At 44.0% G+C, this 25,560-nt stretch overlaps 1 protein-coding gene and 1 long non-coding RNA gene across 4 annotated transcripts; one reads left to right on the top strand and one right to left on the bottom strand.

Moving 5' to 3' along the window:
• The first annotated feature begins 127 nt into the window (after positions 1-127).
• On the top strand, positions 128-25,051 carry TICRR (TOPBP1 interacting checkpoint and replication regulator). 2 transcript variants are annotated; one of them, XM_084642036.1, is made up of 22 exons: positions 128-891; positions 2,369-2,654; positions 3,721-3,959; positions 4,223-4,466; positions 4,790-4,922; positions 6,055-6,197; positions 8,059-8,268; positions 9,205-9,356; positions 10,568-10,668; positions 11,038-11,131; positions 11,286-11,365; positions 12,106-12,351; positions 13,412-13,508; positions 13,721-13,793; positions 14,738-14,884; positions 16,708-16,798; positions 17,380-17,441; positions 18,384-18,539; positions 19,256-19,410; positions 19,813-22,090; positions 24,013-24,123; positions 24,479-25,051. In XM_084642036.1, the coding sequence occupies exons 1-22, from the start codon at positions 232-234 to the stop codon at positions 24,595-24,597; spliced, it is 5,877 nt and encodes a 1,958-aa protein (XP_084498162.1). In that variant the 5' UTR covers positions 128-231; the 3' UTR covers positions 24,598-25,051. The 2 variants fall into 2 exon arrangements, with proteins under 2 accessions (XP_084498162.1, XP_084498161.1); XM_084642035.1 differs by having other exon boundaries at positions 6,055-6,218.
• Positions 4,778-11,162, bottom strand: LOC311527733. 2 transcript variants are annotated; one of them, XR_014713428.1, is made up of 3 exons: positions 11,025-11,162; positions 10,531-10,643; positions 4,778-4,886 (listed from the first exon to the last, which is right to left on the bottom strand). It is a non-coding gene; the product is annotated as an uncharacterized lncRNA (long non-coding RNA). The 2 variants fall into 2 exon arrangements; XR_014713429.1 differs by lacking the exon at positions 4,778-4,886 and adding an exon at positions 8,098-8,231.
• Positions 25,052-25,560: the final 509 nt, after the last annotated feature.

Here is a 25,560-nt window from a genome sequence, read left to right as displayed (position 1 = left end):
CAGCAGCATGTGTGCGTGGGGGGGGACTAGCTGGAGGCAAGGAAGCAGCTGGGGGGCAACAGCCTGTGTGCAGGGGGGTTAGCTAGGGGTGGGCAGTCTCTGTGCATGTGAGGGGCTAACTTGGAGGGGGCAGCAGGGTGCGTGCGTTGGAGAGAGAAGCAGGGTGTGTGTCGGGTAGGGGGGGTTGCCGCCTGAGGTGCTTTGTGATTGGACAACTCTTTCAGTGGCAACATGACCTGCTCCCACAATGTGGTTTTTCTACTGGATGTGGCCAGCTCCCTGCAGAAGAACCAGCTCCAGCTGGGCTGCCTGAGGATTCTGAACTACTTGGGCTGCAGGTTTGGCCTGGCCAAGGTACGATGGGGTTTCAAGTTCTTTGACTCGTTGGGCGCCCGAGGCAGAGCCGCCCGCGTGGGTGATTTCTGTGAGCTGGGGCCCCGCAGCTGGGAAGACTTTGAGGAAGAACTGGAGTCCAGGTTTGGGGTGCAGAGCCACAAATCTCATTTACCTGGCCCAGTGCCGAGAGCCACCCTCACCCAGAATGTGCTGAAGGAAACACTACTGGATTACCAGTGGGATCGACCTGAGATCACCTCACCAGCCAAGCCATTCTTGAGGAGCCAGAAGAGCAGGTTGATTGTGGCCCCAGATGAGCCACTTGAGAGCCATATGCCCTCTGAGGGCTTTGTGAATGCCGTCTTTCTTTTCTCTCCCTGCCCTCATTCTCAGAGGGAGCTACTGCAGTTTGTGTCTGGAAGTGATGTCCATTCCTGCTGTGATTTGCCCTCTTCTCAAGAGGTGGCAGAGAAACTCTTACCCAAGAGAGTCCAGGAGATGATTGCAGGCCAGAAAATCACTCTGTATTGGGTAGACACTGCTGAATGGTCCAAGGTAATGAGAGCTAATGCAGTAGAGTATTTAAGACCAGTGTTAGTGTACCACTCCCTACCAGGTTTCAGAGTAACAGCCGTGTTAGTCTGTATTCGCAAAAAGGAAAGGAGTACTTGTGGCACCTTAGAGACTAACCAATTTATTTGAGCATGAGCTTTCGATGAAGTGAGCTGTAGCTCACGAAAGCTCATGCTCAAATAAATTGGTTAGTCTCTAAGGTGCAACAAATACTCCTTTTCTTTTCACTCCCTACCAGTTATCCAACTGCACAGGATGATGTCAGGTAGCTTTATAGTCTAACCTTTTGGTGTGAGGTGACTTTCATTACAAATGAAATGAGTAGAATTATCTGCTTAATAGCTAATGGGCATCCCTGCTCAGCTGAGGCCCATGACTGGAATGGCAATTACCTTTGTTCAGATTTAGGTACACTGGAAGATGGGGAATCATAGAATCATAGAATATCAGGGTTGGAAGGGACCTCAGGAGGTCATCTAGTCCAACCCCCTGCTCAAAGCAGGACCAATCCCCAATTAAACCATCCCAGCCAGGGCTTTGTCAAGCCTGACCTTAAAAACTTCTAAGGAAGGAGATTCTACCACCTCCCTAGGTAATGCATTCCAGTGTTTCACCACCCTCCTAGTGAAAAAGTTTTTCCTAATATCCAACCTAAACCTCCCCCACTGCAACTTGAGACCATTACTCCTTGTCCTGTCATCTGCTACCACTGAGAATAGTCTAGAACCATCCTCTTTGGAACCACCTCTCAGGTAGTTGAAAGCAGCTATCAAATCCCCCCTCATTCTTCTCTTCTGCAGACTAAACAATCCCAGTTCCCTCAGCCTCTCCTCATAAGTCATGTGTTCCAGACCCCTAATCATTTTTGTTGCCCTTCGCTGGACTCCCTCCAATGTTTCCACATCCTTCTTGTAGTGTGGGGCCCAAAACTGGACACAGTACTCCAGATGAGGCCTCACCAATGTCGAATAGAGGGGAATGATCACGTCCCTTGATCTGCTGGCTATGCCCCTACTTATACATCTCAAAATGCCATTGAACCGTGCCAAAGTGCTTATTTGTGGGATGTCTCATCCATTGACTTAAGTGGGAGGGCAGGTGCTTAAATACGTGGGTGCCTAAATTCAGGCATCCAAGCTTGAAAGCTGTGGCCTTACCTTGTTAAATAGGAATGATAATACCTTCCTTGCAGGGTGGTTGTGAGGATTTGCTAGATAATGATTATAAAGCATTTGAAGAACCCTGCTGTATTGAATATAATTATAAAATGTAATTATGCATAAAAATTAAGGATGCAGGAAGCTATATTTAAGAAGAAAAAAGGCAAATAGGCCACCCCTCGCCCCAGTACCTTCTTAGATATTCTCTTGCACCATTTTCTCTAAATGACAACTATTTACATTTCCTGATAGTGATCATCTTATTGCTAGTACTAACTTGTTTCCTTATTTCATTTCAGGTGCTAGAGTCTCCAGATCATGCTGGGTACTGGACAATCTTTGAACTGATCTGTCTGGTGGGTGGCATCGTTTTGCCATCCGAGACCTTAATTCAGGGTTTGAGTCACCACAGAACAGAGGCAGCCCCTCTCTTTTGTAGAAAGTCCAGCTCTTCTAGGCCACAGTTTGTGCCATGGACCACAATCTTGCCCTTTACTTCAACCTTGAACTGTCTGCTCTCTAAGCCTTCTGTATTCCAAGCATCATTCCCGCAGCAAGAAGGAGCATTATTCCTCAGCAATCATGGTAATGGAAGGGGTGGCCAGGCTTTACTTAATAATGGATTCTGTGTTAGAGACCAGAGCCATGATGTTTCCTCTTGCTAAAAGCACATGTAGAGGATTCCAGTTATTTAAGGAGATCTCAAATGATAACAGTAAAATAGAAAGACAGTGCCTTGAACAAACTCCAAAGGGGCCACTCATGTGTGAGCCAACATAACTAGGCTTGGAAGGATTACGTTTTTACGGGTGAATGTCAGTTTCACCATATACACACAAACCAAAGAAACAATATTTCCGTCGATAATAATCAAAATTTACTGATAGACGAAGTATGAAAAATGCTTCTTGAGAACTTATTAGAGTTTGATTTAAGGATAATAACGGTGTATATTTGTGATGTTGATTAACTGTATTGGTTATAAAGCTTTAACTTTTTGAATTTGTGTCTGCCATTAAATAAATAGCGTCTGACTTCTTCTATTGTTTGACACCCCCCATAATTTTCCTCATTGTGAAAACTTAAATTAATAAAAGTTTATTTTAAAGCATTTTTAATTTAATATCTGTTGATATTATAAAAAATACAAATTGAATTCTGCCCAGCCTAAATATAACTGTTGGCCTCTGTTGTGCTGTTTCTGAATGAATACAGATAAGTAATGGACAGGAGCCTGATTTGAGACCTTCTGAAGTACCTATACCTCTATTGCAGAGCCTTGTGCACATGCATGTGTGTGGGTTCCTGTGTGCGTTCCTCTCTTTAATCTGCACCACTTTCCCTTACCTTTCCTTTGGCCAAAGAGAGCTGAATGGGAGACCTCCTTCAAAGCTGATTAGATCAGCTTACAGGGTGTAGCTTTCCAAGTGATATGCAGTGCTTGTTTTTCTCCAACATGAGCTGAGTTTGCTGTCTCCACAGTGCTCTCAGCCCTTGTGCTCAGGACCACAAAAGCTCAGATCTTTCCTGTGGTCCCATAGCATACTTACCACAGAGCCACTGCCTGCCTGCCTAATCCATGAGCTTTTTTTACACTTGCTGCTGAGTCTTCTGTTCCTTTACCCATTGTTTGTTTTTTCACCTTGAATAGGAGTAGAGAAGCAGTGGAGATGTGCAGTGATTTTGGAGCCCATAGCCATGAACCAGAGACACTTCCAGAGTCCAGTCAGCATCTTCCTGAAAGGCACCTTGACAGACTGGAATTTGGTGAAGGCTGACAACTTCCTCACTGAGAGCTGGATACTGCAGAGCTCCCAGGCAGGACAATCAGAACAAGACATGTTGTTTCAACAGCTTGTAAGAAGGCTAATTACTGAAAAACTACACATGGTAAATGTTCCTGCCTGTACTTAGCTACTACCCTTTCTAGAAACTGCAAAGAAATAGCAGGCACTCATATTACAGTGATGAGGGCTATCTTAGTGGTTTGATAAATGTTAGTCTGCTCCACAAACTCATATTTTGTTCTAAATTTAGAAACTTTTTTACAAAATTCAGTCTCTAACCTAGTTGTGAGCTGCTTCTTCTGCCGTTTGAAGGCTGTTTATATTTAGTATTTTTAGATAACCTAGATGTCTTTCCCCTTCATATAGATTGCTGAAGTGTCTGCATCTGAAGTTTGGTCCCCCTGCACTGCAGTTTTATCCCCACTCTCTGACACTGTTGCAGTCCTTACCCTATTCTGCACTGAAAAGGCTGCTGAAGTTCAGAGATGTCTCCTCCAAGGAGCTGTGACTGAGAGTTCTTCCAAGGACTATGCCTTTCATCTCCCAGAAGTTGTGAGCAGTGTATTGAGTCAAGTTGATATTTCAATCAGAGATGATCTAGATAGTTCTGGTAAGTGTGTAGAATGCAAAATGAATCTCCTTTTGATAGTCCCTAGGTCTGAATTCTTAGAGATTGAAAATTGGTGTTCCTAGTGGACCGTCTCTGGCTTTGGAACTTGCTCCCTCTGGCTATCTGCCAGGGTCCAAGTTTGCTGGACCCCAGGCTACTGTGGTGGGTGGTAAGTGTTGTTGTTGACTGAGCATTTGCTTTATTGTGCTTATTGGAAAGGCTCGGTGACACGTGCCAGGTAGTAGAAGCGTTTGGGGCTTTGGGAGCGCTGAGGCCACTTGAAATATCCTTAGTTTCATTCTAACTTTTGCCTTTCTGTCCAGAAGAGCCTTCAGTCCCAGAGTGGGTCCAGCAAGAACTGTCCCGCACAGGTGGCTGGAATCCTGCCATAGTTGAAGGGTGGTACTCTCTATCGAACATCTGTGGAGCAAGTTCAGATTTAATGGAGTCATTCAAGTAATTCTCTTTCACCTATCCCTGAATATCATTTGGACGTTGTTACTTTAGACCAGGAAATGTCACTTACACTTCTCTAACTAATCTCTAAACTCTACATAATTACCTGATACTTGCAATGCTTGTTAAATAGGTAGATGTTACTGTACCTGCTTTACAGAGGAGTAAGAACCAGGGCTGGAATCCTGACTAGTGCTCCCTCGTTTTAAAAACTATACCAGCGGTTCTCAAACTGTGGTTTGGGACCCCAAAGTGGGTTGCGAACCCATTTTAATGGGCTCATCAGGGCTGGCTTAGACTTGCTGGGCCTGGAGTTGAAACTGAAGCCTGAGCCCCATTGCCCGAGGCCAGAGCCGAAGCCTGAGGGCTTCAGTGCTAGGCGGTGGGGCTCAAGTTACAGGATCCTGCCTGGGGCTGAAGTGCTTTGGCTTTGCCCTGCCCCGCCCAAGGGCTCTGTCAGGCTCAGACTTCGGTTCCCCCTCCTGAGGTCATGTAGTAATTTTTGTTGTCAGAAAGGAGTCACGGCTCAATGAGGTTTGAGAACCCCTGAACTAGATCTATGTCCTTTGATGCTGGGTATTTCTAGGACACCAAAATGAGACCGAGATACTGCAGACTTCATCCCTTAAGATTTAGTACAATCCAGCGCAATACAGTGAAGTCAATTGGCTCATTAAGAAGGAAATTTGTTTCTATTTATGCTTACTGGTGCCCCGTGAATGCTGACTGATTATAGTGAGATCCTCCTAAAGGGCTTTCTGTGTGAAACATGCAAAAAATACTTACTGAGGGTCAGGATGTGATTAGATTACTGAAACTGTGTTCTTGGCATTGGTCAGTGACATGTCTATTATACAAGAAGAATTCTTATTTTTTTTTCCTGAGCGTCACCACCTTAGCATAAACTGAAAATATTTTCCTTTTTCTCTGCGCCAGCACACAAACTCTAGGCAAAGTTTTGAGAGCAAGGGGTTTGGAGAAAGTAGGGGTTCTCTAGCAGGTACTATGCAGGGGATCAGGCTGAACTTTCCTGAGATGAGGGTTGGTGGGCAACCTGCAGTGAGGGTACCGAATTCCTCTCGTTCCCTGCTTCTGCTGATATCTATTTTTAATTGCTTTGACTTTTTTACAGGCTGCTGCAGGCTGTTTCTGCTACTGAGAAGGAAGAGGCCTCCCAGCCTGAAATGGAGCTGACACACTGTCTATCTGAGTTCTATCAGAGAAAATCGAGTGAAGCATCTGCCACAGCTGAGCCAAGGGACCACAAAAAAAGACGTATGTCTAGACGAGGATTGCGTGAGTGCTGAGCATTCCCATCATCCTGTAGTCTTTGGCATTTTGCAGCAACATTCTTGGTAACCTGAAACTTGAACACCTGACCTTCCCTGAGCAAAGGCACAGTTCTGAGCTGCTTCAGATGGTGGCAATGTAGCTTGTTTATTAAAGGGCAATGTTATTTATGCATAAAATGAACCCTGAGCCCCAGCTGGACCCAAGCAAAGCTGTACAGTTATTGACAAACCCATTTTCAATAACCATGCAATATGCAAATCTCTGCACTTTAGTTGCCTATTGCCTTCTGGACTTCTCATCTTTTTGCCCACAACTAACATGACTTCACATCTTCTCCACTTTTCTTAATTTTTTAAAATTAGAACAAACATTTTAACCAGCTTTCTTCTCACAATATTTAAGCATTAGACATTTCAGTATAATAATTCAGGGATACTTTATGAATGTCTTGGACTGCTAATCCCCTACATTTTCAGGGAAAGTTTACCTAGGTGGGATATAGTGGTGGAATTATATAAATAAGAAGCTGCCTCATATTACAGAAATTGAATTCTTTCTGACATAGGGAAGGATGCTTTAGTTTCTAATGCAGAACTAGGGTTTTTACCCGGTTAAGCAGCTCCACTCTGGGAGCATCTGAATCATATAATCCCTGTATAGCTATTTCTCAGTGACATTTCAGTTAATATGCAGATTTCTATACTCTGTATTATAAACCCTCTGCTCTAATTAGACTCTGTACTCAGGATTTTCAAGCTGCTTGCCTGCAACAAATATACCACTTAATCATCATTCTCTCTTCACTGAAGCAGAAAATCTCTAAAATGTACTTTAAACATTAGGAGAAAATGCCCAAAAAGCACTGAAAAGTGGGGTTTGCTTTTTAAAATTAAAAAAACTGTATTTCCCTGTTTACAAGCCAGCCGGACACTTGTCCCCACCATAGCTCATATATCTGGATTTATATTGTCCATCCTTCACTGTTGATAAACAAAAATGTATTGAAATCATTCAGAAGACATGAGCCTGACGCTTAAGGAGAAAGAGGCTGAGGAGAGGGAGGCAGGAATGACAGAATCTTTTAAAGAATTTTTAATGTTTTAAGCCATTTGCCCCCCTCAATTTGAGAGCCCATTTTGAAACAACAGACTGGGGAAACCTTTTGTTAAGCTGGTAAAAACCATGTTCTGAGCTAAAAACAGTTTGGTTTCCAGCCTGGTTTTTAGTCCAGGATACAACTGTTGTCTTGAAAACAGGAAGCTGAGCTTGCTCTAACATTCTCCCCCCTTGTGTAACATGGTACTCTCGTCCTTACTCTAAGATGAAGCTACTTGCCCTGGGTTCCTCTTCAGTCACTAATGGGGTTGCCCCTCTAATACCATTTCTCTTGTAGAAAGCACTGAGCAAAGGCCAGGTGCCCGGAATAACTGTTTGAGAGCAGTGTATCTATACATTACGATTACGTTGGGTACGTGTGTTGCATACCTTCAAAGATCATGATGTGGCTAGCTAACTGAAAACAGTTAGCAGTCTCTATTCCTTCCTAGGTGAGCTGGAGATCCACCCTTCAAAAAGGAGGCTGAGCCTAGTGAAACCGGCAGAACCACCTGCCTGAGTCTTTCCCTCACATTCTGAATTCTTCTTGCCCCATCACTCTGCCGAGGGAAGCTAACGTTGCTGTATTGAAATTTACATTTTAAACAACCAAAAATTTATGTTAGCGATGTAGCATCTAGCCTGTCTTGTGGTGCCAGTGTTCTGCCGGATGGCGTCTTGTGATCACGCCGTCTGAATTCCAACTCCTCTGTGCCCGATGAGAATTTAACCTTTTGTGATCCTACAGGGGGGGTCCCCCGGACTCCAGTCAGGCAGAAGATGAAGACCATGTCCCGCTCCCTGCAGATGTTGAATGTAGCAAGGCTGAATGTAAAGGCTCAAAAGTTTCAGCCAGATGGGGTGCCACCAGCAGCTGGTGAGAAGGTACCTCAGAAGCTGTTACGGAGATCAGATGATAAGCTGGAAGAAAATCGAAGAGTGCTGAAAATCTCCATAGGTACATGTCAGACAGGTTTATTGGCTCTGGTGTTTGTGACGGGGGCAGAGCAGAGCAATTAGGTAAAGTGGCATGGCAGCAGATACAGGTTTGGGGCACTCTCTTGAGATTCTATCTCTTCATGCCAGTGGGGGTGAAGTTCTTTCCCTCTGAGGTTTGCTTTCTAGACCTTTATACTGACCTATTGGACTGCATAATTTGTAGCATAGGATGTGGTTAATTACTCCTCTAGTTGCAAAATAATTGAAAGCAATGTGAGACTGTATACGGGAGGAAACAAAGATGTCAAAGCATCTAGGTGTAGGTGGAAACAGTTATGCCCATGATATGGGGGGCTTTCTTGTCTTAGGCTTTATTCTGAGGCAAGGAAAGAGCCCTGTGAAGCTATCTCTGGTGTTGATCTATTCCAGTCCTCCCTCTTGGGATTTTGAGGGGGATTTGACTGGGTGGCACTGAAGCTAAAGCCCCAGGAGCCCAGGCAGGATTTCATTTTAATCTGATGGTGTTGGCTTTTGTTTTCATAATTTGGAAGTGAAGGCTGTGCCAGCTATAGGTACTATAGCTTTTTACTGCTATCCTGTATAGGAATAGTCCTGTGTGCATGTGGGGAGGCTCGCATAGCGCCTGCCATTCCAGACAGTAGGTCTTGCTGCCCCCAGGGCTTGGTGTCTGTTACTGGCATATTAGAGGTAGTCTGGAAGCCTGTTTCAGTCTGAGAAGGACTGAGAGCTTTATCGGTTCACTTGCCTTGGGTCTGAGTTGAGGATTCCTGAGGGACTTCTTTTGTAAATCTTCTGTTGGCCTGGCCATCATGTTGCAAGAGAACTGCTGTTACAACCCCACTCTGTTACATGGGCCTGGTTATTGGAGAGGACAGCTGTATCTGCCCATTCATTACTTCTTGCTTATAGTTCGTTTGCTCTGCTTACCTTGCAGATTTCAAAACTGAAGAGGAGATGCTTTCCCATTTAACTGCAAATTACCAAGAGGCTGTGGTTAATGGAGAATTTCTGACTTTTGTGTGTGCACGGAATATGGTCACAGCCATTAAAAGCTTTCTGAAACCAAAAGATGCCAAAGAAAGAGAGGTAGGCAAATCTGTTGACAAATGCATATGCTGAGGCTGTGCTTTCAGTGACGCAGGTCTTTCCAGTTAATGCCACACATGGATAAAGATCTATGTAAAAGTGTCTCCAGGCTCTTAAACTCTAGAGATGTGGGTGTTTGGTTAAAATTACATGCTGGGATCACTGCTGAAGTATGAGATTCAAGAAAAACTCACTAAATTTTAGAATTATTTCATCATGTGTGTGTGTGTGTGTGTGTGTGTGTGTATGTGTATATAAATGAGCCAGTTCAGGCACGCACACACAAACCTTCGCTCTTCTGCCTGAACTGGTTCATTTATACAAGAATCAGACCGTTATAAGAAATGTACTGCCATGGAGTTCTCTGGAAAATTGTTTGTAAACTAAAAACTGATTTGGTACTGATTCAAAAGAAAATGTATTTGAGTTCATATTTGAAGCAACAGCTGGGGAGTTGTGGGTTCATAAGGCTATTTAGAAATAAAAAATTGGTTGGTTCACAAATAATTGAAGGGAGGAATAGTGTGGAAGATACAAAATTCCAAAGTTCTTTTGAGGGTCCTCCAGTCTAAACCAGATCTATGTCTGCACACTTTCCTGCCTCCTGAGTGCTTACATTAGCTACATTTTAGTACAGATAAGACCACACGTATGGATGAACTGCAATAACACTGAATTGGTTTCCTTTCAGACACACTAGATTATTCATAGACAGAGATGGAAAAGGCCTATTATGTCACATTTAGTTCTTCCTCTGCCAGAGGCCAGGGCAGGATTGTGGGGTGGGTTTTTTTTTGTTTTTTTTAAATCCCTTCCTACTAAAATGTCTGCCACTTCTGTTGGGAAATTATTCTACGGTCTACTATTCTCAACCCACGGCCCAATCAGAACATAGCTGTGACCCATGTGACTTCCTCAGGGCTATACAGGTAGTGGCTGAGGCCCACATCGCACAGCGAGCCGCATAAGCGGCCCACAATGGTAAATTGGTTGAGAACCACTGATCTAACTGATGGTCTAAATTTTCCCTGCTTATTTTCATCCCTTTACTCCTTATTGTATATTCTTGTACTATTTTTACTAGCTTCAAAACCTGGATTTTTTTACTGAGTTGTCTTCCATAGTACTGAACAAGTTAGAATGAGAACTTGCTGCATGATGAGGGAAAAAGTACCTTGGAGCCCCTGTGCTATGTTTCTGTGTATTTGCAGGTGGCCTGTCTGGACAGAGTCCGAAGTCATCTCCTGAAGTCCAGCAAAACTCTCCGACAACAGTATGATGTCAATCCTAACAAGGAAACCAAAGTCAGAGAGTATGATGCACAATATTCTATTTACTGCAACTTAAAAACCACTGCAGTTTTGATTAGCTATTTTAGAGGTCACTTTGCAGTACAACTAGAGATGTATTTCTATGGGCAAATCTTCAGGGATAATTTCTGTATCAAAGTGAGTAAATATCCACTGCAGTGAAAGCTTTATTACAGCGAGATACAGTGTTTAAGAGAACATGTCACTCCTTTCAAGGAAAGAAAACTAACCAAATGAATTTTATATTAATAATCCCATTTCCCCCCTCCCCCACCCCCAAACCTTTGAAAGCTCTAGTCAGTGAGCAGTAACATGAATGTGACTGTTTGACTAGAAAGAATGGCAATAAATTACTTACTGTTTCTGTGTAGGTGTCAGCTTCAGGTATTTCTGCGCCTTGAGATGTGTCTGCAGTGTCCCTCGCTACAGAGCAGAACAGATGAAATGGAGCAACTGGTGGAGGAGGCAAGTAAATACGGCTGGGCTTCTAGATGGGATTGGAAATGTTGACCTGGAACACGTAGCTTTCCCAGCCCAATTTTCTTTGCTCACACCATAAGGCTCGGTCTTGGAGCGGTTGATCTGTGACACTTCTCCCCCATCTGATCTTCTCTTACAGATGACCGAGATGCTGCGCATTTTGTGTCTCACTGAAGACCCAGGGTACCTTACAAAGTTTCTTGAGGAAGTCTTAGTAGCGTAAGTGCTTTATGGTGGTGGTTAAATATTAAATGTTATCACTGGAATATAGGCTTGGTTAGGTACCTGTCATAGGTAAATGGCAAACTTTGAGCATTGATTTCAGGTAGCTTTGTAAAACTGTCATGAAAATGTACTAGCTCAGATACAATCCACTTGCCATACTTTATCCTTATTGTTAAAGAAAAGACACATGATATTTTACTTGCCCATCAAAAACAGTTACTTGCTTAGGACGAGTAGAATTTTAAGTCATGGTAAAGGCATAGGTACAAAAGTTAGAAGTGAAATCTCACAGGGGTGGATTTTGTGGGTCTTGCTGCCTATTGTGTGTTTGACATGTATTCAGGCTTGGAAGAGTTAGATTATTTTTTTCCCCCCCAGTAAATGTCGATTTGACCATACACACACAAATTGATGAGAAATATTTATACCAATGCTAACTGAAATTTACAGATAGACAAAGCAATAAAAGGGCTGCTTGAGAACTTATTAAAATTTGATTTAAGGTATTTTGACAAGCTGCAGTTCAGCAGTTATAAAGCTTTAACTTTTTGAATCTCAGTATTTATTGGTGGTTAAATAATTGTATGATCATCCCATAAGTTCCCCCATTGTGAAAATTTAAATAGATAAAAATAGAAAGCTTAAAAACAAACATTGATATGTGTCAAAAGTAAAAATAAAAATTTGAATTCTGCCAAGCTTACCTATGTTGTTTATCCGGTGGTACCTTCTAGATATATGGACTCCATACCAAAGACCCTTGGTGGTCTTTACTACAGTCTGGGTACGCAGATTCCTCCGAAGTTGGCATCTGTTCTGCCTGCAGACTTCTTCAGTGATGACTCGATGACTCTGGATAGTAGATCTCCAACTCTTCCTCCATCTGTGACATCGGTCCCAGCTCACAGCACAGCTTCCCTAAGCACTGAGACTGATCAATTGGAGGAGCTGCGCACCAGATCTGCCAAAAAGAGGAGGAGGTATTTCCTAAGGGGGAGGGTTTTATTTTGTTCACAACCCTGTGACTGAGTAGCTATCTAATCTATAGTCCTCATCATGGTGAGCTCAGTTGCTGGATAACTAATCAGGGCTGATCTTGGTAAGTATCTAATGAATTAGTTCATGCTATTCAGGCCCTAAATCCGTTAAATCACATTAAAAGCTGTGCCATGCTTCTGGGAATATGGTTGTTTTGTCCATGGAAATGGAACTGTGCCATGATGGGCTTGTAAGAGAAAATTGTGGCTTGGGCCTTTGACATAAATTAAACCCAGAAGACATTTTAGTTAAAAATTTGTCTAACTACTTTCTTTATATCTGGATTAATGACTAATGCTAGTTTTAAACAACTTAATCACGCTCCATGGGAACATCATGGCCTATTGTGTAAATTGATTAGCCAGGTAAATGAATTTGAATCCTGCCTTTGTGATCTGTTGCCCAATTTCTCTTCTGGGAGGGGTTCCATACCCCAGGCTGGAGTGTTCGTTTATTTTTTTAAAAGAAATCAAATCAAACTCCACCAGATTTCTTAGACTACAATGGAGTTAAATGAAACCCACCCAAACAAGGAATTTGCAATCTAACTCCATGTGCTGAAAGTTTTGCATGCTCTGGGATATCCTGCAGTCTTAATAGTGTCACTGATCTGTACAGATACCAAGTCCATTCTGTGGAGGAGTCACGCTGTGCAATATATTTCTTCAGGAACCCGAGGAGTTAAAGATGAAACTGAATTACTCATTGTGGCTGAGCCTAGGTGATATGGTTTTGAATGAATTAAGGACTGAGTTTCAGCCTTGTTTTTGGATTATAGTTGGAGCTGTTTTATCAAAACACCTAAAGGCTCCTTGCAGTATAGATGAGGTCCCTGTCCCAACGAGCTTGCAATCCTAATACAGATGAAGTCTGTAATATGACCTGCTTGCCTCACTAGAAACAAACTCAAGTTATGTTCCATATAAGAACTGATATCAGTAGAGCTGGTACTTACATTTGTCTGTCTTTATTCTATCTTCGTTTCTTGTACCCTTTCTAAAGGAATAATGCATTAGCCAGACACAGGAGCATGACAGAAGCATCGCAGAATTTACGCCAGATTGAAATTCCCCAACTACCCAAGAATCCCATCAGAAAGGTAAAGCTTTCCTAGGGGATTGGGTGGGGTATCTGCAGCATTGTAATACCACATGTGGGTGCATTGTGTTCTTTGCCTATTGAGTTCCCTGTATCAGCTGCACAAATCCTTGTGAGGCAGAATTTGAAAACTGAAATACTTGTCTAAATGTTTCACACTTATGATTTTAAGTATAAACTAGCAGTTTAACACTTATTACATCTTCATTTCAGGAAAACTCTCTCTCTTACTTTGCCACGGAAAAAGCCCATCAGCTGCTTCCCCTGCAGAAGGAGGCAGTGCAAGGTATGACAACTAGCTTCTCCATAGAAAGCTGAGTGGTTCCACACACGGCTGATTTCATTGTACATTGTAGTGAGCCAGGAGTGTTCCACAAATAAAGAGACAGGAAATCTGCAGGAAATGTTCCCACGGTCTGTGGAAACTTTGGGGAAAAGTATTGGCGTTCGTGAGTTAATTCACTCAACACGCTGATAGGCTGTTGAGTAAGTTACTGAATAATTTTATAAAAAATGACTAATTTCAATCAGTGTAGTCTCAAAAATATACAAAATGTCAGTCTTCCATGTCTCCCTTGATCTGCCAGTTTCCTTAGATCTTCTTAGATTTCCTTAGGTCCTTTTGCCTCTGATTCATGCTCAGAGGACCACAAAGAAATTTGATATAACAACCATTGGGCTTCAGTCACCACCCCATTGAGACGAAGGGGCAGTTCATACTCCATTCTTATCAAAGCTCTCATAAATGTCATGTTCAGGATATCTTTGCAACTAGAAACTTGTTAATGTCGGTTTCAAAATTCAAGTGTTCTATAAAATGTTAGGTAACAAACCTACCACCGGTGCTGCAGCTCAGATTCTCTGTCGTGGATATTTCCCATGGCCCTAATCGTGATCCTTTTGGTGCTTTGAACTCGACCTACCTTCTTTCTCCTTCTTAGCCTCTTTCTGTAGATTACTGTCAAGGGAACCCTACATAGCTGACAAGTGTAAATAAAAAGGAACCCTCATAAGAGAACTCCAGGGTGGGTTTGGGGAAGGGCATGGATAGTGACTGTTTTCACCAGTACAAACTACCTCTTCAGTTATTTGGCTTTTTCACACCTTTTCAAAAGTTATTTGCTTTCATAAGTGTCGGGTCTATTTACATTCTTCCTACCTCCAGTGCCCCATGAGAGAATTACCTTTGTGGTATATCTACTTAGTTTTTGCCATTTCTGGTGCTTTCAGAGGTGACAAAAGTGCGACGGAACCTCTTCAATGAAGAGATGCTTTCTCCATCAAAAAGGTCCCTGAAGAAGATGCCTCGAAGCCAGTCAGTATCAGCTGTGGAAGGTCTGAGACACAAACGCCGCTGCTCTGACGAGGATGGTAGAGGTGGGATATGAGCTTACGCAATTGCCTATATCTGGGATCTGCAAGAGAAACTTGCATTTACTTCCCCCGCTTCCATAACAAAACAAGAATTTCTGGCATCTCTTGTTACCTGTAAAGTGAATTTGCTTCCTATTATGGAGATGGTATTTTTAGCTCAATGCTGCAGTGATTGGGTTGCAAATGGTGCAGGGTAATATTTAAATCCAAACCTGTTTTCATCTGTAAATTAAATATTTTCTCACAAAGAAAGCAACTGTTAATCAGTGAAGATCGCTTGAAGTGAAAACCTACCCACACAAACCCTTAAAGAAAACATCCATGTAAGAGATCGTTTAGCGTACCTTGACACTCAGACATCACATTCAACTTTCATTGACTTCACGCCTCTATAAAAGGGATGGAGTCTGTGCAAATAACTCACCTTCCTGTCCTGAAGGCAGCTTGGATCTTTTAATCTTTTTTCATGTGTCTGGCTGCTGTGGTACAAGAAAAATGAGAGATGATTGAATCCTTATACAGACCATTAAAATGTGGATGTCTGTGAGGGTACTGTGCATTTATCTGTCACTAAACTCAATTCAATAGATATCAGGGCTATCCCCTGAAGTCCCAGGTGTCTGTATTTCTATACTATTAAGTCCCATAATTGTACAATGAAAGTTAAGCACAAACCTGCTTAACTTTAGATCCCTTCCTTTTACATTAATGCTATCTATTATTTCTTTAGCACTGTAGGTGTACTCAGTGCATTACAGATCTATGGGAAGACAAGGTTCCTGCCCCAAACAACTAACAACTTAAGTACACCTCTACCCCGATATAACGTGACCCGATATAACACAAATTCAGATATAACGTAGTAAAGCAGCGCTCTGGGGTGCGGGGCTGCGCGCTCCAGCAGATCAGCATGTCTGGCTCCGATACGCTTCTCTGAGCAGCATGTTAAGGGTCCCAGGCAGGGGTTGAGGGCTTGGATAAGGGGCAGAGGGTCTTAGGGGACGGTCAGGGGATAGGGAGCATGGGGGGTTGGATGGTTCGGAGGTTCTGGGGGCAGGGCAGACGGGGAACGGGGGCGTGGGAGTCCCACGGGGCCTGTCAGGAGGCGGGGGTGTGGATAGGGGTCGGGACAGTCAGGGGAGAGGAAGCAGGGGGGTTGGGTAGGGAGCGGGGTTCTGGGGGTGATTAGGGATGGGGGGGTCTTTGGAGGCAGCGGTCAGGGGACAAGGAGCAGGGAGGCTTAGATAAGGGATGGGGTCTTGGGAGGGATAGTTAAGGGCAGGGGGTCTCTGGAGGGGTAGTCAGGGGACAAGGAGCAGGGGGGGTGTTGGATGGGTTGGGGGTTCTGGGGGTGGGAAGTGACTTAATAACGGAAATGCTCGAGGCCAAAGCAAGTTCGATATAACGCGGTTTCACCTATAACACGGTAAGATTTTTTTGGCTCCCAAGGACCACGTTATATTGGGGTAGAGGTTTAGTTATTTGGGCTACTTGCAAGATAAGGACTTAAATTAGGTCTAATAAACGAGGGAACAAAGGGATGTAACATAAAAGTTATGTGAATGGACTAATTTCAAGATTTTATATATAAAACTCACCTTTAACTGTAAAATTTATATTGTGTGTGAGGTGTGCCATGAGAGCAGCTTGGCTGTTGTTTTGATGGTTCAAACTGAAGTGTACAATTGCCCACCTGCCCTGAATAGAGACTAAATAATATGTAGATGTGATCTATAAGGCTCTAAAATCTTCACACTCCCTCAATCCTATCCAACTCCCCTCTCAGGCTTGTTTTCAATGTCTGATTGTGGTTTCATCACTTTCAGATCATCGCAAGCTACTGACCAAGAGAGTCTCAGAGACGCCGCTGCACAAACAGATCTCCAGGAGGCTGCTTCATAAACAGATCAAAGGCCGGTGAGTGAATGGTATTGGGTAGTTCTGAAATGTTTTTAACCAACTGCTGGGTGGCCAAGATGTGGACTTCAGACCAAACAAGTACTATGGAATTTAGCAGTGTGGATACAGCAAGACAATTTGTGGAGACTACAGGTCCCAGCATTTAAGTGAGGACAACAACCACCTGCTTCATCATGCATATTAAATGCATCTCTTATGCTTGCATCAAGTTGCCATTGTGCCCCTTAGGCAAAGTTGGGTGCCACTTCTTAGGGTTCCCCTACAAAGGCTGGTTTGGTGGTGTGTTTTATACAGTGAGTTACTAATGAGAACCAGGGGAAATCTCAGCTGAAGTTGGGCCTGTTCTCCTGTCTGTTACTTGTTTGTGCCACAGCTGGAAAGACATCCTGTGGCCAGATTGATCTCTTGATGGGAGGCGGTGCCTACTAATCACATGTTGAGACTACCTTGCAACTTGTTGATGTGGCCTTTGTTAGCAAATGGTGATCTCTGCAGCTCTGAAAAACAAATGTTTAGTTTACTCTCAAACCAGGCATGGTGTTATGGGGAGTCTGAAATGTTTTCACTGTTTCTCCAAGGTGTTCTAATCCTGGCTCTGACATCAGTATTGTGGAAGAATCGCCAGAGAAAGCCATGAGTGGTAGGTATTAATTTAATACAGACTGATCACTTTCCTTTTTTTACCTTGCTGCAGTTCATACTAAGATAGCACCCTTCAGTCTGGATGATTCCCAAGGACCCTAAACTACAATATATAGAGAACATTCCACCCCTGGAGTGGAAGGCAACAGTGAACTATACAGAGCTTTTAAGAAAGAATGAGAACTTTAGGGAAGCAGAACATAATTCCCCAAACTGGCCATATCACAGCTATGAACATCTCAACTTTTGCCAGGAATGCTGTGGGACTTCTGGACCGCAGAAGCCACATTTAAAAGACATTACCTCCTAGCCTTGTGCTGGGACCCCTCGTTTCTCTTCTCTAATATACTACAGCATAGTGTCTGAGGCTCTGCAGAGAGTTAGGAGACCACGTGGTTCCAGCTGGTCAGTCTTGCCCCCAGCTAAGGAACAGAACAGCAAGATGGGTTTGGGGTGAGACGAAATGAAGAGCAAAAACCAACAATGGAATTAACTAGTCAAAAGACAAAACTCTTATTATCCAAAGAAGCCAAAAACATGTTTTCCTAATATTACTTTGCTAAATAACTGTTGTAGATGCCACAGAATGTTGAATGATTATGAATGGGAGGAGATGTAGCCATAAGGCACCTTTTTAGATACGGGGGGTCTTTGCAATGAAGATATTTGGACTGGAAGGAAGCATATGTTGTAGTATTAGAAGTCCCCACTGAAGTTGGGGAGTTGGGTTTCCTTTTAACGCTTTTCATCTTCTGATTTTATTGAATGTTCCACAAACTAGCCCCTTCCCTGCCTGAGACAGGGTTAGTGAACAAATGATTGTTGGATAGCTGCAGAGAGATCCCTTCCAGAGGCACTTGTCTGCCAGCTGTAGCTTCCTTTTGGAAGTGGTGTGTGTTTTGAGAGAGAAAGCCCTGATAGTATTACTCTTGACTTCCAGAAGTGGGTTTAAGAAGAAGTCCGCGCATCAAACAGCTGTCGCTGAATAGGACACACTCTGGCTCTTTCTACTCCACCGCACAGCCCAGCTCACGGAATATGCAACGAGTACACTTGGTACAGCGAGAAGTGACCTGTGTTAAGCAGGATATAACAGGTACTGGGGTTACTTACCTGGCATTAACTGCCGTAGGTAGTCTAGCTGCCAGATTCTGGTGCAGAAGCATTTTCTGGTTGGCACTACAGACAGAACTCTTAAGGGTCTGAGGCATCTGTTGTGGTGAGAACTGCCAGATGGCATCCATTATAGCCAGCAGAATATAGCATTTTTGTATTTGGAATCTGTGTTAGGAACCACTGTAGCTCCATTCTCCTATGAGAAAAGGAAGGTCTTTATTACTCAGCCAGCCGAGAAACAATCTGACCCAAACCAAGAAACTGCCTTACCCATTAAACGTAACATAACCTTGTCAGCAGCAGGAGTCCTAAAGCTGCTGCCAGACCCAGGTCTTCTCTGTGGGAGCATAATGCAGTGCTTGATGGACTCTTCAGAAGGATTGTAAACTGATTCTACTGAGCAGTTCAGGACTTAGTCGTGCTATTCATCCTAACAGCTTTGTCCTTGAGGACTTTTTCCACACGTGTGTGTTCAGCTATTAGTAACAGCTGTTTAGTGTTAGTTATTTTCCTGTGATACTATAGAAAACAGTACTGATTAGCTCAGGATGTGAAACTTTGGGTAGCCAGCAAAGAGCAAGTGGTGCCAATACTGTAGCCCTTTAATTGTCTCTGAGCATCTGAGTGCCAGGAACAACTGTGCCCAATCACATGTCAATGCTTGGTGCCAATCTAACTGCACTATGCTTTTTGAAGGCATTCCACAGTATCCTGATAACCCAACCATCCCGTCTCCCAAGAGGCTTCTCTTTGGAGCAGTTCTTGAGGCGAATAGCCCTAAATTGAAGGATTCACTTGGAACAAGGAGAACAAGACACAGCTCAGACTTGGAGGAACCAATTGCCTATCAGGTAAAAACACCTTCCCACTCTCTCCCCCTCTGCTTATATGTACTTAGAGAGACAAGGTGGGTGAGGAAATATCTCTCACCAGAGAGAAGCTAGCCCAGTAAGAGAGACAAGACACAGTGTGGCTTGAAAGTTTGTCTCACTCAGAACTAGTTAGTTAGAACAGAAGTTAGTCCAATAAAAGAGAGTGCCTCACCCATCTTGTCTCTCTAATATCGTGGGACCAACATGGCTACAACTACATTGCATATACGTACTTGTGCATCTTTAAATAGCTCCTTCTGTTTGTGTGTGACTTAAATTGTGCGGCTCTAGTCAAACAGCTTCTGTGGTTTTTATCACCAGAAATGGGTTTTAAGATGCCATTACACAGTAGTATTAAGTATGTTCTGTTCTTACTCTTAGACTCCCCAGAAGCCCCTGAGCTCTGCCAGTAGAATGCCAAGGAAATCCCCTCGTACTCCACACAGAACACCAAAAACGTTGAAGACGACTCCTGGCAAAAGTCCAGCTGCTAAGCAGACTGCAGCTAAATGTTTGGGAAGGTATTTCTCTCCTTCCAGACAGGAGAAGTCACCACCTTATCGTAATGAAAGAAAGAAGGCTTATTTAGCACAAGTAACTCCTCGGAAAGATTCTTCTCCAGTGAGATTATCCTCCCCTTACAAGGAGGTGGGGTTACTGACTCCAGAAAAGCAGGCTGGGAATGAAGTGCTTGATGATATGTTTAGTGCACCTCTAAAAGATTCCAGTCCAGCAACTGCTTCATATACAGCAGCACAATTGCTTTGTACTACCAATGAAAAATCTATCACAGACCCACAGACTCAAAGACGCTCCTTGAGATCCTTCCAGAAAACAGCATCTCCAGCTTCTATTCAGATGCAGACTCTCCACGTGGAGATTCAGAGAAATCCACAGCTAAATTTCCATTTAGAGTCAGTGTCTCAGCCAATGGAAGCAACTTCCAGGAAGGTTAGATGTGCAGCTCCAAAATCTTCGAGTCCAGTGGGTGGAGTGGCTGCTGCTTTATCTCCAGAAGCCCAAGCCACTTTGAAAACACGGTCTTCACTTAATTCTCCTTTTGAATCTTCCATAAAGACTCTGTCCACAGATTCTCCTCCTCACAGTAAAACAAGATACCTTGACTGGGAGTTTAATACACCTAAAAAATCTCCTTTGAAATCTCAAAACATCGCAGGCACATCCCCAAGGAAAGCCCTAGGGTCTCCTATCTGTGCACCTGGGCACACCAAATGTGGAGAAGAAAATCCTGCTCTTTCGCTCTCAAAGTCTGCTAGAAATAAGCAGAAACATCATAGTAATGGTAATGCTAGGCTTCCTGCACAAAGCTCTCTGATTCATGAGCCCAAGGCTTCTGAAAGTGTCCACATGTTAGAGAGAAGTGAACTAGTGGGTATAGATGCTCAGGGCTCCTCCCCAAGAAAGGATCAGAGTTTGGAAAAGCAACTGTCCCCTGAAGGACATGTGCAGATCTCAGATGTTGTGAGTGAGTGTGAGCACTTAGATTCCTCTTCTTTAGACAGCAGAAAGAGTGATGCCTCAGAAGCTAGAGTTTTGCCATCAGAAGAGCCTAAAGAGTCAAAGACGTTTACTGTTAAGAAACCCTCCAGATCTGACATTCTGAATGCTTTGCCTGCTACCTCAAAGTCTGCCTCTCCTGCCTACTCATTGCGCTGCACGCCAGACAGAATGCAGCGGGAGGCTGCAGCACGACTAGGGAATCCTGAACTTCCAGCAAAGTTTTCTACTCCTAAAAGTCATAAGTTGGCCTCTGCTAGTCCACCAACTTATGAGGTTGAACTTGAGATGCAAGCTTCTGGCCTGCCTAAGCTTCGCATTAAGAGGGTTGGTTCTGGCTCAGCCATGGAAGTACAGTCACAGCTGAAGACCAGCAAACCCAGTGGAGAGGAAAGTCCCTTTAGTGAACTTGCTGTGGCCTGGTGTGCTAGACACCCAGGAAAACTAGCAGCTGCCTGTGTTTCACCGTCCTGCTGTCACTCTTCTCACAGTACGCCTGGGAAGGGTGGAGGCCAGACCTACATTTGCCAGTCATACACCCCAACTAGCTGTGCTTCTAACACCACCTCCCCATCTCATGTGGATGCTGGAGTTCCCTGGACACCGTCTCCAAAGCACAAAGGGAAGACCACCCCCGATGCCATCAAGGACTGGCCACGGAGAAAAAAAGCAGCAAACAGCAATGCCAATGGTGGCTGCGGTCGATGTGAGAAGCATGCAGAATGTACAGGGAATGTGTCAGCAAGTGAAGAGGGAGGAACAATTTCTGACCAGTGCATCAGCAGCAAAGCTCTGCGGCTGGCTGACTTTGAACTGGAAGGGGTTTATAGGCTTCAGGACCAGTCACCTTCCAGCGACACTGAGCCCCGAGCTGATGAGGGTGCTTCCACAGGGACTTTTGGCCTGAAATCCAGGAAGCGGGCCTTTGATCTCCTGTCTCCAGAGGAGGAAACCAAAGGAGAGGCTAAGAGGTCTTGCACAACTAGAGACTACCTGGATCTGGTCAGCTCTTCCACAGATGAGAGCAGCACAAGCAAAAGGAGGATATCCACAATGCCTCCTGGTAGAACCACCATGTCTTCAAACAGAACTCCTGGGCCACAAAGTTCCATAGGGGATGACGATGTCTTCAGTGTTTCAGGTAATCCATTGTCAAGTGTCACCCTACTGAAATGCAGAGATGCTAATTTGAGAATTTGGAAACAAAGTGAGATGCGGCTGGGAACATGCAGCTAATACATCAGAAGAAATTTGAAAGGCAGATCTATTGGAATGAGATGGAAGGGTGTGAATGGATAGCAAATTACATGAGTCCTAATGCCATATTGCAGCTAAAAAGACCAGTGTTGATTAGGGTGTATATGCAGTCATGTCATGGACTGGGTAGGTAGCTCTGCAGCATCAGAATATTTGCCTCTGTTGTGGGAAACTTTTATTAGAATATTGACAAATTGGAGAGAGATCAGAGAAAAGGATAAACTGGCAGCTGGAGGCTCTTACATGGGGGGGGATTAAGGGCTAAAATGATTGTGGAGTCACATCCCTGTCCCTTTTCTTAACATAGTGAAAGGGTATTAAAACCCATGATTGGAGAGTTGTAATTTGGGGTGGTAGCAATGTGGTGAAACTAGGAGTAATGGAATGGGAGGAATGTAAGCTGCATATGATTGGAGAATCTCCCTGACATATGTATTAGGCTGGGGTGTAATAGCCTCAGGCCTTGGACACTTTAAATTGAGCAATATATTAGACACCTGGAAGAATGCTGCATGGGTTCGTGGGATATGGAGTATGATTCTATGCTTCTCACCCCTAGGCTTGCCTTCTCTGGTACCAATAGCTTTATTTCCACTCACCCTTTTTCAGCATTATGCATTTCACTCTTTAAACTCATTTTAAGAGGTTGGTTTTTCTCTGAAGTAGGCACATGCAAGAAAGTACGTATTGTACATGCAAGCACCTCAACTGTGTGCAAATAGCCATGTCGACAACTGGCCCTTAGCACTTGCAGTTTCTTATTTTCAGATGCAGACATGGCAACTGCACACTCAGATAAGACGTGCAATTATATGCCCATGTCCTTGCCAGCAGTAATGCCAAGTCAGCAACAGACTTGGAAATTACAACTAATTTTATTAAGGGGGTTTGCAGTCATAGTCAGTATTGTAAGCAAGGCCCCATAGATTTCATGTCCTTGGAATCCATCCTTTGTTCTACAACTTATGTTGTTTTTTTAAGAATTGTTTCTATTCCTTATGGTTGCAAAGAGCCCCTTAACTATGATGCTAGAGTAACTGATGCTGTGTCTGAGTCTGCAGACAGCCTGAAACAATAAGTACTAAAAGTTACAAACTGACAATTCTTCCTGGGTATTCTGTTAACTCAAAAGCTTAGTTATGCCCTTAAGGGAAGTGTTGCTTACTCCTTCACATAAGAACCAGGGGTCACCCAGTGAAATTAATAGGCAGCAGTTTTAAATCAAACACAAGGAAGTACTTTTTCACACAACGCACAGAGCTCCTGTGGAACTTGTTGGCAGGGATATTGTGAAAGCCAAAAGTATAACTGGGTTCAAAAGAAAAATAGATAAGTCCATGGAGTGTAGGTCCATCAATGGCCATTAGCCAAGATGGTCAGGGACACAACTGCATGCTCTGGGTGTCCCTAAATCTCTAACTACCAGAAGCTGGGACTGGATGATGGGGATAGATCAGTCAATAATTGCCCTGTTCTGTTGAATCCCTCTGAAGCATCTGGCACTGGCTTGTCAGAAGACAGGATACTGGGTTAGATGAGCTATTGGGCTGACCCATTATGGTGGTTCTTATATTCTCTGCTGATCACTTTAGTAAAATCATTCGCATATCCCAAATTGTCTCCCACTCCTTCCTAGACTTCTCAGTTTCCCCTGACCATCTCAAACCAGCAGTTGTTGACATAGGGCAGCGTAAAAGCCAGCTCTTGACTTACTTGAAAATTTCCATTGTGCCACACCAGTGTGCTGCAGTAACCAGAGGCCTTGGCGGGAATGCTGCAGTTTCACATCTCATTGTGCTTTTCCAGGTTCAACTCCACCAGTGAAGGGCTCCCTCTCTGCTAGTGGTCTTCGAGCACTGACCCAGTCCCCGCTGCTCTACCAGGGACAAACACCATCTCGGAAGAAGTGTGCCAAGGGTAACCATTACCTGTCATTTCATAAAGCCTTGCACTCAAATAGATACTAGACCTGTGATCTGCCTGCAGTTAAGTCAGGTGGAAAGTGCACAGGCTCTGTACCTAGGAAAGGGGGGTGTGGGGAAAAGCTGGAGGATTTGCTGTGTCTGTGCCCAGCGGGCTCCTGTTGCCAAGGAGTTTGGCCTTAGAACTGAGGTAAAACTGAGCTACATTTGCTTGGGAGGGTGGGGAAGTAGCGTGGGGCTAAAATGATTTGAAGGGAAATGGAATTTACTGGTAGTGGGTTTCCTGAGGCAGGTGCTGAGCTGTAAACCTGAAAGGGTAGATTTTCACTAACCCTTTCTGCCCTCTCTAGAAGATGAGCTGGATGTCTTTCAAAGCATTACGGACCAAGAAGTGTCTCCGTTCTCCAGTGCAGGCTCCCGGAGGCGGCCCCTTAGCAGGACTTATTCACGGAAGAAGCTACTCAGCTGAACTCTGCAGCCAGCGAAAGAGAGTACTTGAATGATGATCTCGCCCACTATGTGGTACATGCTGCTGTCCCTAAGAGAGCGAGCTTGCTTTTTTGAACTCATGGGGGGCTCATTGCTATAGGGACTTGTCTGTAGCCAGGATGTGGGAATCCCCATCTCCACACCTGTGGGGTTTAATGAGGAATCAGTGTTTGAATCAGCCCTGCAAGCTCCTCCTTCCATTTGGCTGGGAAAGAGGCAGTCATGTGGCAGTGGGAATAGGGAGGGCTCCTTAGGGTTCACTAGAAAGTTTTTTTAACGTAGTAGGGATGTATCTCCATCTATTCTAATCCTGGTTCTGTCTTATGGGTGTTTCCCTGTTGGGGTTTGTGTGCCACAGATTCAGTTCGACCACGTGAAGAGAATGGTCACTATTTTAGCATTCTTTTGTAAAAATAAACTAATCTGAACTGCTACTTTTGTGCTTTGTGTTAAGAATTGTGGATCTGGTTCTGGGAGTTTAAAGGGCTGTTGGATGAGCTTGTGAAGTCCTCTAAGCCTGAGCAGTGGGGGGCATATACTGTGTATTGCTCTTACATAACATGTACTTCCTCTCTGTGAATCTAGTCTAATATAAGGCTGTGAGCTTTCTCTTCTCCCCTTTCCCAAATTTACGAGGGGTGGGCTGGCCTTAACCGTGCAACAGCTGTATTCTCTGAGCAGGATACTGCAAGGGAACACTTGAGATTATAGTTCAGAGCCAGCTGCTTCTCTTTCTACTAAATGACAGGGTGTGTATATCTCCCCTCACTGAAAAGCAAGGTGGTTAAGTACTAGGTGGATTGCACTTGTTGTGTGTAACTTCTCTCTCCTGTAAAATCTCATTGGGTGGGGGGGGGGGGGGGAGATGAAGTGCACTTCCATAGCATGACAGGCTCCTTCTAAGCTTCAGCCTCACAGATTCTCATTTCAGTTTCCCCTGGGT

Source organism: Lepidochelys olivacea (assembly GCF_965140295.1).
Source record: "Lepidochelys olivacea isolate rLepOli2 genome assembly, chromosome: 10".
Classification (NCBI taxonomy): Eukaryota; Metazoa; Chordata; order Testudines; family Cheloniidae; genus Lepidochelys; species Lepidochelys olivacea.
This window is presented reverse-complemented; position numbering and strand designations above follow the sequence as displayed.

Bases quoted from the DNA above. Each gene is read 5' to 3' on its own strand.
- TICRR (XM_084642035.1), top strand. From the start codon at position 232: ATGACCTGCTCCCACAATGTGGTTTTTCTACTGGATGTGGCCAGCTCC. The intron at 19,411-19,812 runs GTAAAAACACCT...TCTTACTCTTAG, and splicing joins AGGAACCAATTGCCTATCAG to ACTCCCCAGAAGCCCCTGAG. The intron at 22,091-24,012 runs GTAATCCATTGT...GTGCTTTTCCAG, and splicing joins CGATGTCTTCAGTGTTTCAG to GTTCAACTCCACCAGTGAAG.